This window comes from Dendrobates tinctorius, unplaced genomic scaffold (genome assembly GCF_039654945.1).
Source record: "Dendrobates tinctorius isolate UK_male_01 unplaced genomic scaffold, ASM3965494v1 ptg000424l, whole genome shotgun sequence".
Lineage (NCBI taxonomy): Eukaryota > Metazoa > Chordata > Amphibia > Anura > Dendrobatidae > Dendrobates > Dendrobates tinctorius.
The window spans coordinates 1,231,986-1,252,010 of record NW_027362088.1 but is presented as its reverse complement, the minus strand read 5'-3'; the positions used below and the strand labels follow the sequence as shown (position 1 = coordinate 1,252,010).

Genomic DNA, 20,025 nt, shown 5'->3' with positions numbered 1-20,025 from the left:
CCCGTGTTATATAGTGATAATGTGTCCGTCCCCGTGTTATATAGTGATAATGTGTCCGTCCCCGTGTTATATAGTGATAATGTGTCCGTCCTCCGCGTTATATAGTGATAATGTGTCCGTCCCCGCGTTATATAGTGATAATGTGTCCGTCCCCGCGTTATATAGTGATAATGTGTCCGTCCCCGTGTTATATAGTGATAATGTGTCCGTCCCCCGTGTTATATAGTGATAATGTGTCCGTCCCCCCGCGTTATATAGTGATAATGTGTCCGTCCCCCCGCGTTATATAGTGATAATGTGTCCGTCCACATTATCACTATATAACGCGGGGGACGGACACATTATCACTATATAACACGTGGACGGACACATTATCACTATATAACACGGGGGACGGACACATTATCACTATATAACACGTGGACGGACACATTATCACTATATAACGCGGGGGACGGACACATTATCACTATATAACGCGGGGGACGGACACATTATCACTATATAACACGGGGGACGGACACATTATCACTATATAACGCGGGGGACGGACACATTATCACTATATAACGCGGGGGACGGACACATTATCACTATATAACGCGGGGGACGGACACATTATCACTATATAACGCGGGGACGGACACATTATCACTATATAACGCGGGGACGGACACATTATCACTATATAACGCGGGGACGGACACATTATCACTATATAACGCGGGGACGGACACATTATCACTATATAACGCGGGGACGGACACATTATCACTATATAACGCGGGGGACGGACACATTATCACTATATAACGCGGGGGACGGACACATTATCACTATATAACGCGGGGGACGGACACATTATCACTATATAACGCGGGGGACGGACACATTATCACTATATAACGCGGGGACGGACACATTATCACTATATAACACGGGGACGGACACATTATCACTATATAACGCGGGGACGGACACATTATCACTATATAACGCGGGGGACGGACACATTATCACTATATAACGCGGGGACGGACACATTATCACTATATAACGCGGGGACGGACACATTATCACTATATAACGCGGGGACGGACACATTATCACTATATAACGCGGGGACGGACACATTATCACTATATAACGCGTGGACGGACACATTATCACTATATAACACGTGGACGGACACATTATCACTATATAACACGGGGGACGGACACATTATCACTATATAACACGGGGGACGGACACATTATCACTATATAACACGGGGGACGGACACATTATCACTATATAACACGGGGGACGGACACATTATCACTATATAACACATGGACGGACACATTATCACTATGTAACACGGGGGACGGACACATTATCACTATATAACACGGGGGACGGACACATTATCACTATATAACGCGGGGGACGGACACATTATCACTATATAACACGTGGACGGACACATTATCACTATATAACACGTGGACGGACACATTATCACTATATAACACGGGGGACGGACACATTATCACTATATAACACGGGGACGGACACATTATCACTATATAACGCGGGGGACGGACACATTATCACTATATAACGCGGGGGACGGACACATTATCACTATATAACGCGGGGACGGACACATTATCACTATATAACGCGTGGACGGACACATTATCACTATATAACACGGGGGACGGACACATTATCACTATATAACGCGGGGGACGGACACATTATCACTATATAACGCGGGGGACGGACACATTATCACTATATAACGCGGGGGACGGACACATTATCACTATATAACGCGGGGGACGGACACATTATCACTATATAACACGGGGACGGACACATTATCACTATATAACACGGGGGACGGACACATTATCACTATATAACACGGGGGACGGACACATTATCACTATATAACGCGGGGGACGGACACATTATCACTATATAACGCGGGGGACGGACACATTATCACTATATAACACGTGGACGGACACATTATCACTATATAACGCGGGGACGGACACATTATCACTAAATAACGCGTGGACGGACACATTATCACTATATAACGCGGGGACGGACACATTATCACTATATAACGCGGGGGACGGACACATTATCACTATATAACGCGGGGGACGGACACATTATCACTATATAACACGTGGACGGACACATTATCACTATATAACGCGGGGGACGGACACATTATCACTATATAACGCGGGGGACGGACACATTATCACTATATAACACGTGGACGGACACATTATCACTATATAACGCGGGGACGGACACATTATCACTATATAACGCGGGGGACGGACACATTATCACTATATAACGCGGGGACGGACACATTATCACTATATAACGCGGGGACGGACACATTATCACTATATAACACGGGGACGGACACATTATCACTATATAACACGGGGGACGGACACATTATCACTATATAACACGGGGGACGGACACATTATCACTATATAACGCGGGGGGACGGACACATTATCACTATATAACGCGGGGGGACGGACACATTATCACTATATAACGCGGGGGACGGACACATTATCACTATATAACACGGGGGACGGACACATTATCACTATATAACACGGGGGACGGACACATTATCACTATATAACACGGGGGACGGACACATTATCACTATATAACGCGGGGGACGGACACATTATCACTATATAACGCGGGGGACGGACACATTATCACTATATAACGCGGGGGACGGACACATTATCACTATATAACACGGGGACGGACACATTATCACTATATAACACGGGGGACGGACACATTATCACTATATAACACGGGGGGACGGACACATTATCACTATATAACGCGGGGGGACGGACACATTATCACTATATAACACGTGGACGGACACATTATCACTATATAACGCGGGGGGACGGACACATTATCACTATATAACGCGGGGGGACGGACACATTATCACTATATAACACGTGGACGGACACATTATCACTATATAACGCGGGGGGACGGACACATTATCACTATATAACGCGGGGACGGACATATTATCACTATATAACGCGGGGGACGGACACATTATCACTATATAACGCGTGGACGGACACATTATCACTATATAACACGGGGGACGGACACATTATCACTATATAACACGTGGACGGACACATTATCACTATATAACGCGGGGGACGGACACATTATCACTATATAACGCGTCCTCCGCGTTATATAGTGATAATGTGTCCGTCCCCCGTGTTATATAGTGATAATGTGTCCGTCCTCCGCGTTATATAGTGATAATGTGTCCGTCCACGTGTTATATAGTGATAATGTGTCCGTCCCCCGCGTTATATAGTGATAATGTGTCCGTCCACGTGTTATATAGTGATAATGTGTCCGTCCCCCGTGTTATATAGTGATAATGTGTCCGTCCACGTGTTATATAGTGATAATGTGTCCGTCCCCCGCGTTATATAGTGATAATGTGTCCGTCCCCCGCGTTATATAGTGATAATGTGTCCGTCCCCCGCGTTATATAGTGATAATGTGTCCGTCCCCCGCGTTATATAGTGATAATGTGTCCGTCCCCCGCGTTATATAGTGATAATGTGTCCCGCGTTATATAGTGATAATGTGTCCGTCCCCGTGTTATATAGTGATAATGTGTCCGTCCCCCGCGTTATATAGTGATAATGTGTCCGTCCCCGTGTTATATAGTGATAATAATAATAATAATCTTTATTTTTATATAGCGCTAACATATTCTGTAGCGCTTTACAGTTTTGCACACATTTTCATCACTGTCCCCGATGGGGGCTCACAATCTAAATTCCCTATCAGTATGTCTTTGGAGTAATGTGTGTCCTTCCCCGCGTTATATAGTGATAATGTGTCCGTCCCCCGCGTTATATAGTGATAATGTGTCCGTCCCCCGCGTTATATAGCGATAATGTGTCCGTCCCCCGTGTTATATAGCGATAATGTGTCCGTCCCCCGTGTTATATAGTGATAATGTGTCCGTCCCCCGTGTTATATAGTGATAATGTGTCCGTCCCCGCGTTATATAGTGATAATGTGTCCGTCCACGTGTTATATAGTGATAATGTGTCCGTCCCCGCGTTATATAGTGATAATGTGTCCGTCCCCCGCGTTATATAGTGATAATGTGTCCGTCCCCCGCGTTATATAGTGATAATGTGTCCGTCCCCCGCGTTATATAGTGATAATGTGTCCGTCCCCCGTGTTATATAGTGATAATGTGTCCGTCCCCGTGTTATATAGTGATAATGTGCCCGTCCCCGCGGTATATAGTGATAATGTGTCCGTCCCCCGCGTTATATAGTGATAATGTGTCCGTCCCCGCGTTATATAGTGATAATGTGTCCGTCCCCGCGTTATATAGTGATAATGTGTCCGTCCCCCGTGTTATATAGTGATAATGTGTCCGTCCCCCGTGTTATATAGTGATAATGTGTCCGTCCCCCGTGTTATATAGTGATAATGTGTCCGTCCCCCGTGTTATATAGTGATAATGTGTCCGTCCCCCGTGTTATATAGTGATAATGTGTCCGTCCCCCGTGTTATATAGTGATAATGTGTCCGTCCCCCGTGTTATATAGTAATAATGTGTCCGTCCCCCGTGTTATTTAGTGATAATGTGTCCGTCCCCCGCGTTATATAGTGATAATGTGTCCGTCCCCCGTGTTATATAGTGATAATGTGTCCGTCCCCGCGTTATATAGTGATAATGTGTCCGTCCCCCGCGTTATATAGTGATAATGTGTCCGTCCCCGTGTTATATAGTGATAATGTGTCCGTCCCCCGTGTTATATAGTGATAATGTGTCCGTCCCCCGTGTTATATAGTGATAATGTGTCCGTCCCCCGTGTTATATAGTGATAATGTGTCCGTCCCCCGTGTTATATAGTGATAATGTGTCCGTCCACGTGTTATATAGTGATAATGTGTCCGTCCCCCGTGTTATATAGTGATAATGTGTCCGTCCCCGCGTTATATAGTGATAATGTGTCCGTCCCCCGTGTTATATAGTGATAATGTGTCCGTCCACGTGTTATATAGTGATAATGTGTCCGTCCCCCGCGTTATATAGTGATAATGTGTCCGTCCCCGTGTTATATAGTGATAATGTGTCCGTCCCCCGTGTTATATAGTGATAATGTGTCCGTCCCCCGTGTTATATAGTGATAATGTGTCCGTCCCCGCGTAAGGCTAGTTTCACACTTGCTTTTTTTTGCAGCGCGTTTTTCCCGCAAAAAAACGCATTGAAAAAACGCATACAAACGCATACAGATGCTGCGTTTTTTTCAAGCATTTTTATGAGCATGCATGAAAAAAACGTAGCGTTTTTATGCGTTTGTATGCGTTTTTAGTGTGTTTTTACCGCGTTTGCGTTTTTTTCCAACATTAGGTGGCCCCTCACACTAACCCAAACCATGACTTTACTAACCCTGACCCTAACCCTTAACCAAACCATACCCTTAACCAAACCATACCCTAACCCTAACCCTTAACCAAACCATACCCTGATCCTAACCCTAACCCTGACCCTAACCCTAACCCTTAACCAAACCATACCCTGATCCTAAACCTAACCCTGACCCTTAACCAAACCATACCCTGACCCTAACCCTGACCCTAACCCTTAACCAAACCATACCCTAACCCTGACCCTAACCCTTAACCAAACCATACCCTGATCCTAACCCTAACCCTAAACCCCCTTAACTACCCCTAACTCTAACCCAAACCCCTAAATTCCATTGTCTAAACTAATGGTAAAAAAAAAACGCATGTGCAAAAAAAACGCATACATAAGCATGCCAATGCGCACATATGCTCACCATAGACTTATAATGGGTGTCTTGCTGTAAAAAAACGCATTGCGCGCGCATGCGTTTTTTTTGAGGCAAGTCGGACGCCCAAAAAATGCAACAGGTTGCATTTTGTGCGCCCGAGCGCATACCGCAAAAAAACGCATGCGCGGAAAAACGCGTAGAAACGCATGTGTATGCGCACATAAGTGCATCCCATGCAAAGTATAGGAAAAAAACGCATGCGCTATTTAGCGCTAAAATACCGCGAAAAAAACCGCAAGTGTGAAACCAGCCTTATATAGTGATAATGTGTCCGTCCCCCGCGTTATATAGTGATGTGTCCGTCCCCCGTGTTATATAGTGATAATGTGTCCGTCCCCCGCGTTATCATAGAATCGTTAGAGTTGGAAGGGACCTCCTGGGCCATCTGGTCCAACCCCCTGCTCAAAGCAGGATTCGCTAAATCATCCCAGTCAGATGTCTGTCCAGCCTCTGTTTGAAGACTTCCATTGAAGGAGAACTTACCACTTCTCGTGGCAGCCTGTTCCTCTCATTGATCACTCTAACTGTCAAAAAGTTTTTTCTAATATCTAATCTGTGTCTCCTCCCCTTTAGTTTCATCCCATTGCTTCTAGTCTTTCCTTGTGCAAATGAGAATAAAGTTGATCCTTCTACAATGTGACAGCCCTTTAGATATTTGTAGACAGCTATTAAGTCTCCTCTCAGTCTTCTCTTTTGCAAACTAAACATTCCCAAATCCTGCAACCTTTCCTCATAAGACAGGGTTTGCAGACCGGTCACCATTCTGGTCGCTCTTTTCTGAACTTGCTCCAGTTTGTTGATGTCTTTTTTAAAATGTGGTGCCCAAAACTGGACACAATATTCCAGATGAGGTCTGACCAAAGAGGAGTAGAGGGAAATAATGACTTCACGTGATCTAGACTGTATGCTTCTGTTAATACATCCTAGAATTGCATTTGCCTTTTTTGCTGCTGCATCACACTGTTGACTCATATTCAGTCTGTGATCTATTAGTATACCCAAGTCTTTTTCACATGTGCTGTCACTTAGCCCTATTCCTCCCATTCTGTATATGCTTTTTTCATTTTTATTGCCCAGATGTAGTACTTTGCATTTCTCCCTGTTAAAAACCATTCTGTTAGTTGCTGCCCACTTCTCCAGTTTATTTAAATCTTTTTGATTCCTCTCTCTCTCTCTCTTCTCTAGTATTAGCTATCCCTCCTAGCTTTGTGTCATCAGCAAATTTAATCAGATTACCCTCAATTCCTTCATCTAAATCGTTGATAAAGATGTTGAACAATACAGGGCCCAGGACAGAGCCCTGTGGTACCCCACTTGAGACATTCTTCCAATTGGATGTGCAGCCATTTACGACCACTCTTTGGGTCCGATCACTAAGCCAGTTATGAATCCACCTAACAGTTGCCTTGTCCATTCCATATAGTGATAATGTGTCCGTCCCCGCGTTATATAGTGATAATGTGTCCGTCCCCCGCGTTATATAGTGATAATGTGTCCGTCCCCGCGTTATATAGTGATGTGTCCGTCCCCGCGTTATATAGTGATAATGTGTCCGTCCCCGCGTTATATAGTGATAATGTGTCCGTCCCCCGCGTTATATAGTGATAATGTGTCCGTCCCCGCGTTATATAGTGATAATGTGTCCGTCCCCCGTGTTATATAGTGATAATGTGTCCGTCCCCCGTGTTATATAGTGATAATGTGTCCGTCCCCCGCGTTATATAGTGATAATGTGTCCGTCCCCCGCGTTATATAGTGATAATGTGTCCGTCCCCCGTGTTATATAGTGATAATGTGTCCGTCCCCCGTGTTATATAGTGATAATGTGTCCGTCCCCCGTGTTATATAGTGATAATGTGTCCGTCCCCGTGTTATATAGTGATAATGTGTCCGTCCCCCGCGTTATATAGTGATAATGTGTCCGTCCCCCGCGTTATATAGTGATAATGTGTCCGTCCCAGCGTTATATAGTGATAATGTGTCCGTCCCCCGCGTTATATAGTGATAATGTGTCCGTCCCCCGCGTTATATAGTGATAATGTGTCCGTCCCAGCGTTATATAGTGATAATGTGTCCGTCCCCCGTGTTATATAGTGATAATGTGTCCGTCCCCGCGTTATATAGTGATAATGTGTCCGTCCCCGCGTTATATAGTGATAATGTGTCCGTCCCCGTGTTATATAGTGATAATGTGTCCGTCCCCCGTGTTATATAGTGATAATGTGTCCGTCCCCGTGTTATATAGGGATAATGTGTCCGTCCCCCGCGTTATATAGTGATAATGTGTCCGTCCCCCGCGTTATATAGTGATAATGTGTCCGTCCCCCGCGTTATATAGTGATAATGTGTCCGTCCCCCGCGTTATATAGTGATAATGTGTCCGTCCCCCGCGTTATATAGTGATAATGTGTCCGTCCCCCGCGTTATATAGTGATAATGTGTCCGTCCCCCGTGTTATATAGTCATAATGTGTCCGTCCCCCGTGTTATATAGTCATAATGTGTCCGTCCCCCGCGTTATATAGTGATAATGTGTCCGTCCCCCGCGTTATATAGTGATAATGTGTCCGTCCCCCGCGTTATATAGTGATAATGTGTCCGTCCCCCGCGTTATATAGTGATAATGTGTCCGTCCCCCGCGTTATATAGTGATAATGTGTCCGTCCCCCGCGTTATATAGTCATAATGTGTCCGTCCCCCGCGTTATATAGTCATAATGTGTCCGTCCCCCGCGTTATATAGTGATAATGTGTCCGTCCCCCGCGTTATATAGTGATAATGTGTCCGTCCCTGTCACGGGGTACTTCTCTGGTATCACACAATCAACAGAGCTAGCGAAGAGTGAACAATTCCAAGACCTTTATTCAGGCAAAAATCCGAAAAGGTCCATATTCAGTCCACCACACAAAGGATAAGATAGTCCAGAATAAGAATGCAGTCCAGTATCAGGATAAAATGTCCAGGGAAATGAGATTCCAAAACACTCTAGCACCAGAGGATAAAAATGGGTCCTTCTCTCTGAAATGCAGGCTTTTCACCATCTTGTCTCTACTGGAACTGACTTGTCCAGCTGCCGTTCTTCCCCCCACCCCCTTCCTTGTCCAGGGGTAGTCAAACAAGTTGCCTCCCAGAGGAGAACAAAAGGCCTTAGGGATTAATGCACTACAGGGGGTCATCAAGAGACAGATACAGTGAGGCTGTAGACTTACAATGTAATAAGAAAAACACTGAAAATAACTGGAATTGTTAAAAATAGGAATATACAAAAAATGACATCCACATAACATATCACACCATCACAACCTCTCCCGACCCCCCCCACCCCCCTATAATAAGTGAGCACGCCGTGAAGTCTACACAGACCTCTGGCCTGCTCACTTTAGTCCTCATTGCTGTTATTTATAGTTCCTTGTACAGTGGCAGGGGTAGGTTGGCCTGGGGAGCCTATGGTTCTTCTTGTCGAGACAGTCCATCAGCATTCTGGTGTTGGCTTCCCCGCTTGTATTGGATGGAGAAGCAGTAGGGTTGTAAGGACAAGCTCCACTGCAGCAATCTTCCATTGTCCCGATACGCGATTCAGCCATGTGAGGGGGTTGTGGCCTGTAACAATTGTGAAGTCTCTGCCATACAAGTAGGGCTGCAATTTTTTTAGCGCCCATATGATGGTAAGGCACTCCTTTTCAATAGTGGCATAGGCAACTTCCCGATCCAGTAGTTTCCGACTGGCAAAAGCAACAGGATGTTCTTCTCCAGCGGCATTCACTTGGCTAAGTACTGCCCCAATCCCAAAGGTTGATGCATCTGTCTGCACGAGGAACCTGCGTTTATAATCCGGGGCAGCCAAGACAGGAGCAGTGACGAGGGCAGTCTTTAACGCTGAAAAGGCATCCTCGCATGCAGGCGTCCACGTCACATTCCTAGGCATGTTCTTGCGGGTCAGGTCGGTTAGGGGCTTTGCCAAGGTGCTGAAAATCGAAACAAATTTGCGATAGTAACCATCAGTTCCTAAAAACGCAAGTACCTGCTTTTTAATCTGGGGTCTACACTAGTTGCTAATGGCTTCCACCTTGGCAGGCTCTGGCCTTGGTGTCCCACCCCCTACTCTATGCCCGAGGTACTGCACCTCAGCCATCGCTATTTGGCACTTATCAGGGCGAATGGTCAGTCCTGCAGTAAGGATACAGTCCAGCACTATGCCCAAGTGTTTAAGATGTTTCTCCCAGGTTGTGCTAAAAATGGCAATGTCGTCTAAGTTAGCACAGGCAAAGTCCTGACATTGTTGTAACAGTCGATCCACCAGTCTCTGGAAAGTAGCGGGGGCAGTTTTCATCCCAAAGGGCATTCCCAGGAACTCATAAAGCCCAAATGGAGTAATGAAGGCTGAGCGCTCCCGAGCGTCCTCCGTTAGGGGTATCTGCCAGTACCCCTTGCTCAAGTCTAACGTGGTCACAAATTGGGCACTGGCCAGACGATCCAATAGATCATCAATCCTGGGCATAGGATAAGCATCACTCTTGGTGGCATCATTTAGTCATCTGTAATCAACGCAGAATCGTGTTGTACCATCCTTCTTGGGGACCAGGACGACAGGAGAGGCCCAAGAACTGTGAGATGGCTGAATAACTCCCAGCTGTTTCATCTCCTCCAGTTCGTTCTTTATCATGCCTTGAACAGCCTCTGGAACCCGGTAGGCAGCCTGCTGGATGGGGCGTTGTCCGGGGGTTTCCACATGATGACTGGTGAGAGTAGTCTTCCCCGGCTTTGAGGAGAAAGCAGCAGCCCTCGGCCTTAGTACGGCGACAATATCGTCCGTTTGTATATCCGATAAATGGGAGCCCAGGGGAACTTGTTCCAGTGATCCTCCCGCTTGGGCAACTTGGAGATCTGGGAGATACTCGTCGGCGGTATCACTAGGGGGGGTGTCAGACAGCTAGAACAGGCAGAGATCGGTCGTGGTAGTCTTTCAGCATGTTAATGTGGACGGTTTTCTGTCGTCGACCACGAGTCCAGGGCAATAACATAGTGTCATTAATTTTCTTGACAGCCTGATAAGGGCCTTCCCACACTGCTTGAAGCTTGTTGGCAGGGGAAGCAGTAATCATGAGCACTTGCTGTCCTTCCATAAATTCCCGGTTCCTGGCATTACGGTCATACCAGGTTTTTTGTCTGGACTGGGCCATTCGCTAATGTTCTTTAGCGAAGGTAGCTAGCTGCGCGAGACGGTCTCTGAGCTCTAGAACATAGGGAACGATGGGCATTCCGGTATCTGAGATGTCTCCCTCCAAATGTTCTTTCAGAAGAGTGAGAGGCCCACGGACCTTCCGGCTAAACAGTAGTTCGAAGGGAGAGAACCCTGTGGACTCTTGGGGAACCTCCCGATAGGCGAAGAGATGTAGCAGGTACTTTTCCCAGTCTTTTTCAACGTCAACAAAAGCCCTCAGCATATTTTTTAGGGTTCCATTAAAGCGTTCATAGTCCGTTGGTCTGCGGGTGGTATGGGGTGGTGCGAATGGCTCGAACACCACAGGTATGCCATAGGGACTGGACCAGATCTGACATGAACTGAGTGCCTTGATCCGACAATATTTCCCAAGGAAACCCTACCTGGGTAAAGATGGTAACAAGGGCCTCGGCTACCTTTACTGCTGTAATACTGGACAGGGCCACAGCTTCAGGATACCTAGTGGCATAATCCACCACGGTCAGGATATATTTTTTCCCTGACCTGGGGTGGGCCAGAGGACCTATGATGTCGACGGCTACACGTTGAAATGGTTCCTCAATTATGGGCAGGGATTGCAGGGGTACCTTATGTCGAGCTCCTGGATGCCGCATTCGCTGGCACACATCACAGGTGCGGCAATAATGCGCTACCGACTGCGAGACGCCCGGCCAGTAAAAACTTTGGGTGAGTCTCTTTTCAGTCCTTTTTCTCCCTTGATGCCCAGCCAAGGGGATGTCATGGGCCAGTTGAAGTAGCTGTGCCCTGTACTTCTGAGGGACAATGAGTTGCCTGGTCGTTGCGTCAGGGTTGCCCTGGTCACTGCCCTTTGTTACACGATAATAGTCCGTTTTCTCGTGTGAAGCCATCCCCATTATCTCCCATGTGCCCAGTTTCTGCCTTTCGCCTAAGGGCTGCTAAGGTAGTGTCACCCTCTATTTCTCTCCTAAACTCCTCTCTGTCCCAAGACTCTCCCAATGTAGTAGCAGCGAACGTATTGCTTACCGACTCTGATGCGGTTCGTGGTGGTTGCTCCCCGGTGGGGTCCGGATGACGTAGTGCTTGAAGGGCCTGTAGTCGGGTGACTGCTCCCACAAATTGGCACTGTAACTCCCCAATGTCGTTCTCAAGGGAGTTTGTAGCTATATTCCGCGCTGCCGCTTTAGACAAATTCCAGGAGAGTGCTGTATGATTGCAGTGGTTTTATTCTACGCGTTTCAGGGGTCTCATGCCCCCTTCATCAGGAAGTCCTCCCATAACTCCAATCCAACACAGTTTTTCTCCACAACCATAATCCAAACGCACAGAAGCTCGCTGTATATATTTGCGGGCACCGCCCGCCAGGACAATGGGAATTCCCGGACCCTGGTAAATTGCCTCGGGTCGAACCACACGGGGGTCAGCGATAGTCAAGAATGCCCCCGTGTCTCTAAATCCTGACGCTTTGTATCCATCAATAAAGACATCCTGCAGGTGGCATTGCCGTTGCTCTGAGTAGCTAAAGGACAGAGGCCGGAATCCGTACACTCCAGGAGGGGTATCTATGGTGCCGTGGTCGGTGGTCCACTCTGGTGGGGGGGGTGGTAGCTCTTCCTCAGGTGTGCTGGAATGTACAAGATGCACTGGACGAGGTGGGGCTGCGTGGGGCTCCATCCGAATCCTGGAGGGACAGCCAGACTGCAAATGTCCAGGTTGCCCACACCCATAACACCTCTCTGTGATACCCCCAGGTCGTGGTCGGAACTGTTGGGGCCTAGGATTGTGAGGCGTGATTGTCATCGGCTTGCGACTAGGTGGAAGAGCAGATATAATTGGAGGGGGACGGGGCGTGGGAGCAGGCCGTGGTTCATTGTCCAGAAGCCTCCTCCATTGTGGCCGGATAGTAAGGGCTTCATCGGCCAGGGCTGCAGCTCTATCCACGGTACACGGCGTGCGCTCCCGGACACATTCCTGTACCTCTGCAGGGCACTTGGCAAGAAATTGTTCTATAAGGAACGCCTGTATAACATCTTCCACAGTAAAGGCGTTTTCTGCTTCCAGCCATCTCCTACATGCCTCGGACATCTTATGTGCATACATCCTAAATGATCCCCCCCCGTGGTGCATGGGAGGTCTCGGAACTTGGCCCTATATGAGTCTGGGGTGATAGCATGGTAATCCAGGATAGTCCGCTTTACAATGTTATAATCCCGATTCCGCAGTGCATCAATGGTTCGGTAAGCCTCCGCCAAGCTTCCATTCAGGAGCCCCACTAACAAACGCATCCAGCTAGAGTGGGGCACCTCCATCACAGTACACTGCTGCTCCAAGTCTTTGAAGAACCCCTCCACATCTCCAGAAGCCTCATCAAATGGCTTAAACTCTGTCCGGGTGATCCGTACAGGCTCCCGAATTGTTGGGGTTACACTCCACATTGCGTTACTCCCTTTTTCAAGCTCCATTGCTTCCTGTCTCCGCTGTGCCCGGCGGGCAGCATCCTCCTTGTACTCCTGAGAGACGCCGGGGCCCAGAACCGCCATCTCTTCATACCACACCAACCACTGGCTTTTCTGGATGGGGATCCCTGTCTCCAGTGCTCGTCCTTCAGACATCTGGGAGGAGGTGGCCGGGCTAGCGCCCACCAGTAGATCGATTAAGGCCTCTTTAGTCAGTCCCTGGTAGTTCAGGCTCAGGTCTCTGGCTCTCTCCTGTAAAATGCATACAGTCCAATTTCTGTACTCTGTGGGTGGTACTCCATTGGGTTAGGCTCTGTTGATCCCACTGCTGCCACCAGTTGTCACGGGGTCCTTCTCTGGTATCACACAATCAACAGAGCAAGCGAAGAGTGAACAATTCCAAGACCTTTATTCAGGCAAAAATACGAAAAGGTCCATATTCAATCCACCACACAAAGGATAAGATAGTCCAGAATAAGAATGCAGTCCAGTATCATAGAATCATAGAATCGTAGAGTTGGAAGGGACCTCCTGGGCCATCTGGTCCAACCCCCTGCTCAAAGCAGGATTCGCTAAATCATCCCAGTCAGATGTCTGTCCAGCCTCTGTTTGAAGACTTCCATTGAAGGAGAACTCACCACTTCTCGTGGCAGCCTGTTCCACTCATTGATCACTCTAACTGTCAAAAAGTTTTTTCTAATATCTAATCTGTGTCTCTTCCCATTCAGTTTCATCCCATTGCTTCTAGTCTTTCCTTGTGCAAATGAGAATAAAGTTGATCCTTCTACAATGTGACAGCCCTTTAGATATTTGTAGACAGCTATTAAGTCTCCTCTCAGTCTTCTCTTTTGCAAACTAAACATTCCCAAATCCTGCAACCTTTCCTCATAAGACAGGGTTTGCAGACCGGTCACCATTCTGGTCGCTCTTTTCTGAACTTGCTCCAGTTTGTTGATGTCTTTTTTAAAATGTGGTGCCCAAAACTGGACACAATATTCCAGATGAGGTCTGACCAAAGAGGAGTAGAGGGAAATAATGACTTCACGTGATCTAGACTGTATGCTTCTGTTAATACATCCTAGAATTGCATTTGCCTTTTTTGCTGCTGCATCACACTGTTGACTCATATTCAGTCTGTGATCTATTAGTATACCCAAGTCTTTTTCACATGTGCTGTCACTTAGCCCTATTCCTCCCATTCTATGTATGCTTTTTTCATTTTTATTGCCCAGATGTAGTACTTTGCATTTCTCCCTGTTAAAAACCATTCTGTTAGTTGCTGCCCACTTCTCCAGTTTATTTAAATCTTTTTGAATCCTCTCTCTCTCTTCTCTAGTATTAGCTATCCCTCCTAGCTTTGTGTCATCAGCAAATTTAATCAGTTTACCCTCAATTCCTTCATCTAAATCGTTGATAAAGATGTTGAACAATACAGGGCCCAGGACAGAGCCCTGTGGTACCCCACTTGAGACATTCTTCCAACTGGATGTGCAGCCATTTACGACCACTCTTTGGGTCCGATCACTAAGCCAGTTATGAATCCACCTAACAGTTGCCTTGTCCATTCCATACTTAGTCATTTTTTCAATAAGGATTGTATGAGAGACTTTGTCAAATGCTTTGCTGAAGTCAAGATATACTATATCTACAGCATTTCCTTGATCCACCCAATCAGTGATTCCGTCATAGAAGGAAATTAAGTTAGTCTGACATGACTTATTAGTTACAAACCCATGCTGACTCTGTTTAATCACTTTATTCTTATCCAGGTACTGACATACATGTTGTTTAATAATTTGTTCAAAGATCTTTCCTGGTATAGAAGTCAGACTCATCGGCCTATAATTCCCTGGGTCCACCTTCTTCCCCTTTTTGAAGATAGGAACAACATTTGCTCTTCTCCAGTCTTCCGGCACTTCTCCTGTTCTCCAAGAATTTTCAAAGATTATGGAGAGGGGTTCAAAAATTTCTTCTGCTATCTCCTTCAGTACTCTGGGGTGTAATTCATCTGGACCTGGAGACTTGAATTCATTTAGGTTAGCTAAGTGTTTCCTTACTATCTTTCTGTTTATAGATATCCTGGATTTTTCTATTCCCTTAATAGGACAGTGAAGAACAGTTGATGTTACATTTCCTTTCTGAGAGAAAACAGATGCAAAATAGGAATTTAAAAGTTCAGCCTTCTCAACATCCTGTCTTACCATTTCATCCTGTAAAAATCCTATAGCATCTTTGACTTTTCTTTTACTTTTGACATATCCCCAAAATCCTTTATTATTGCTTTTGACATCTCTTGCAAGCCTCAATTCATTTTCAGCTTTAGATAATCTGATTTGTGCCCTGCAGGTTCTGCAGACAGCATTATATTCTTCTTTAGATATGCCTCCCTTTTTCCATTTTATAAACATTTTTTTCTTCCTTTTTAGCATGTGCTTAAGTTCTGTGTTCATCCATCCTGGTTTCCTTAAATGCTTCCTATTCTTCCCTCTTTTCGGAATTGTTAACAACTGTGCTTTGAGAATTTCATTTTTCAAGATTTCCCATCCTTCCTGGACATTTTTGTCTTTAAGGATATCCAGCCATTGGATCCCTCCAATTCTCTTTCTGAATCCCTTAAAATCTGCCTTTCTGAAATCTAACCTTGATAAAATGTCCAGGGAAACGAGATTCCAAAACTTTAGCACCAGAGGATAAAATGGGTCCTTCTCTCTCTGAAGTGCTATCTGTACACGATCCTGTCCACACCGGAACTGAGTTGTCCAGCTGCTGTTCTCCCCACCCCCTTCCTTGTCCAGGGGTAGTCAAACAAGTTGGGTCAGTTTCCAGGCCTCCCAGAGGAGAACAAAGGGCCTTAGGGATTAATGCACTACAGGGGGGTCATCAAGAGACAGATACATTGAGGCTGTAGACTTACAATGTAATAAGAAAAACACTATGAAAATAACTGAAATAGAAAAATAGGAATATACAAAAAATGACATCCACATAGCATATCACACCATCACACGCCCACTTTCGGAATTTTTGACAGTACAGCTCTGCAGGATCCTGACCCTGGTTTAATGCCAACAGGGTTCTCTCAGCTTGATCAACAGCATTAGGTTCATCATACAATAACCCCAAGGCTTGAAAAAAATGCATCCACAATAGTCAGAATAGGATCTTCAGGTGTCAGAGAAAAAGCCCAATCCTGGTGATCGCCGCGCAGCAAGGAGATGACAATTTTAACCTGCTGCACAGAGCTCCCCGATGAGTTAGGCTTCAAGGCCAGAAATAATTTACAATTATTCTTAAAATTCATAAATTTAGACCGATCCCCAGAACACACATCAGGAGTAGGGATCTTAGGTTCAGCAGCATGTGAATGAGCGAGATAGGTGGAAATTCCCCGCACTTCAGCAGCCAGCTGCTCCACACGATCAGACAATTGCTTAATCTCCATTAGGAAAAAAAAAAAAGTGTCAATTTTTTTTTAATATATTTTTTCCTCTTTTTCTCTGGGGCCGTAGGAGGATTTTTTTTAACAACTTTTTCCTGCTTTTGAGTACCCTAGAATCTTCAGTATGGCTGGTGATTCTGTTATGAATGGGTCACCGAGGAGAAAAAAGCAAAACAAGCTAAGTCACAGAAAACCAGAAAGGTTTATGCAGATTGCAGATCCCTGATCTTACCACACAACTAGCAGCAGCCGTGGAGCGTACCTACGATGTTCCTAGACGCTTCTTCACAGCCGGAGGACTAAATAAGCCTGAAGCATGAAAAGGGGAAAACTAACTGCCCCAGAGCAGACCCCAAAGGAATAGACAGCCCCCACACATGTATTGATGGTGAAACAAGATGAAGGCACAAACACAGGCAGGAAAATAGGCTGAGCAAACGATGGGGCCCAAACTAACTAGAAAGGAAAGGAAAGACACTGTCTGCAACCTGCAAAAAACCCTACAAAAATAATGTCCAACACTTCTGATAGCAAAATTAACCCTGAAGTCACTAGACTTCTCCCACTATATCAGCACTCTGAAATATTCTGAGACAGAGCAAAAAGAGACCAAACTAGTAAGGGACAAAAAGCAAATTGGCAAAATACTGATAAATAAGAGTGGAAATTCAGCACAGCCCCCAGCCGGGACTGGCTGACCACACAAAAAACTGAATAGACCAACAAAATCAAGTGTGAACATTAGCAGAAAAACTTATCTTTAGATGACTGGAACAGAGCTGAAAACCAAGAGCTGACAAGCCAGAAGGAATCACCAGCAACTGAATAGGGCGTCGGCTGTCTTAAATCCAATCTGAGACTCCTGAGGTCCAATCCTCATCCTCAGGTGGCAGATCTCCACCGATCAAATTAGCCTCACTACCTCCTGTTACCACCAGAGGGAGTCTGGAAGGAGAACTCACAACTGGTGAACCAGAGAATGAACTCACAACACCACTCTGTGAGAGCAGCCGTCCGGCCTGTAGACTTGACTTTGACCCCGTACCCCACTCTGTGAGAGCAGCCGTCCGGCCTGTAGACTTGACTGACCCTGTACCCCACTCTGAGAGCAGCCATCCGGCCTGTAGACTCGACTCTGACCCCGTACCCCACTCTGTGAGAGCGACCGTCCGACCGGTAGACTCGTCTCTGACCCCGTAACCCACTCTGTGAGAGCAGCCGTCTGGCCTGTAGACTTGACTCTGACCCCGTACCCCACTCTGTGAGAGCAGCCATCCGACCTGTAGACTCGGCTCTGACCCCGTAACCCACTCTGTGAGAGCGACCGTCCGACCGGTAGACTCTGCTCTGACCCCGTACCCCACTCTGTGAGAGCAGCCGTCTGGCCTGTAGACTTGACTCTGACCCCGTACCCCACTCTGTGAGAGCAGCCGTCTGGCCTGTAGACTCGGCTCTGACCCCGTAACCCACTCTGTGAGAGCAGCCATCCGACCTGTAGACTCGGCTCTGACCCCGTACCCCACACTGTGAGAGCAGCTGTCTGGCTCGTAGACTCGACTCTGACCCCGTACCCCACTCTGTGAGAGCAGCTGTCCTCCGGCCTGTAGATTCGGCTCTGACACCGTACCCCACTCTGTGAGAGCAGCCGTCCGGCCTGTAGACTCGGCTCTGACCCCGTAACCCACTCTGTGAGAGCAGCTGTCTGGCTCGTAGACTCGACTCTGACCCCGTAACCCACTCTGTGAGAGCAGCCATCCGACCTGTAGACTCGGCTCTGACCCCGTACCCCACACTGTGAGAGCAGCTGTCTGGCTCGTAGACTCGACTCTGACCCCGTAACCCACTCTGTGAGAGCAGCCATCCGACCTGTAGACTCGGCTCTGACCCCGTACCCCACTCTGTGAGAGCAGCCATCTGACCCGTAGACTCGGCTCTGACCCCGTACCCTGCTCTGTGAGTGGCCGTCTGGCTCGTAGACTTGACTCTGACCCCGAAACCCACTCTGTGAGAGCAGCTGTCTGGCTCGTAGACTCGGCTCTGACCCTGTACCCCACTCTGAGAGCGACCGTCCGACCCGTAGACTCGGCTCTGACCCCGTAACCCACTCTGTGAGAGCAGCTGCCTGGCTCGAACTGGAGACTCAGCTCTGACACCTTAACCTACCCTGTGAGTGGCCGTCCGGCTGTAGACTCAGCTCTGACCCCGTAATCCACTCTGTGAGAGCAGCCATCTGGCCTGTAGACGTAGCATAGGATGGGGGTCAGTATCTGATCATGTGATATCTCCCCTCCCCACCACATAATACCCACGCGGAAGGTGATGGGGGGGTTTTGGGTCAGTCAGTATAGGAAGAGCCTGGTGTCTGATCATGTGACATCTCCCATGCCCCACATATCACACACGGGGCAGAATTACATCTTTATTTACATATATACAGGATGCAGCAGGTGTTCAGAGCTGCCAGAGGTGTGAGGCGACCCCCAGGGGTACCCCAATCTCCAGCGATATCAGAAGCCTTGGATGAGGAGACTCGAGGGGTGGGCATAGCAGGCATCACACATCCAGGTCATCGTCAGGATCCTCATCATCCGCAGCATCAGATGGATCTGGATCATAGAAGATCCTGGCAGATCCGGACGAGGAGTGAAGGAGAGAAAGCTTCCTGCAGAGAGAGGAGGAGTGCAATTACCGACCAGCCTGTGTGGGATGTACTCGGGGGTGGTGGTGCGTGCCCGTAATGGACTCCGGAGCGGGCCACACCGCCTGTACTGTACTCCGCAGCTGGCCACACCGCCTGTACTGTACTCCGAAGCGGGCCACACCGCCTGTACTGTACTCCGCAGCGGGCCACACCGCCTGTACTGTACTCCGCAGCAGGCCGCAGCGGGCCACACCGCCTGTACTGTACTCCGAAGCGGGCCGCACCGCCTGTACTGTACTCCGAGGCGGGCCGCACCGCCTGTCCTGTACCCCGGGGCGGGCCGCACTGCCTGTCCTG

General features: G+C 47.5%; 1 protein-coding gene across 1 annotated transcript in view; it reads right to left on the bottom strand.

Annotated features, from left to right (window-relative positions):
• Positions 1-19,433: 19,433 nt before the first annotated feature.
• The window catches only part of ELP5 (elongator acetyltransferase complex subunit 5), a 33,233-nt gene continuing 32,641 nt past the window's right edge, over positions 19,434-20,025 (bottom strand). The window contains exon 8 of the mRNA XM_073564066.1: positions 19,434-19,689. Within this exon, the coding sequence (XP_073420167.1) occupies positions 19,581-19,689 (109 nt within the window). The 3' untranslated portion in view covers positions 19,434-19,580. The remainder of the gene's footprint in view (positions 19,690-20,025) is intronic.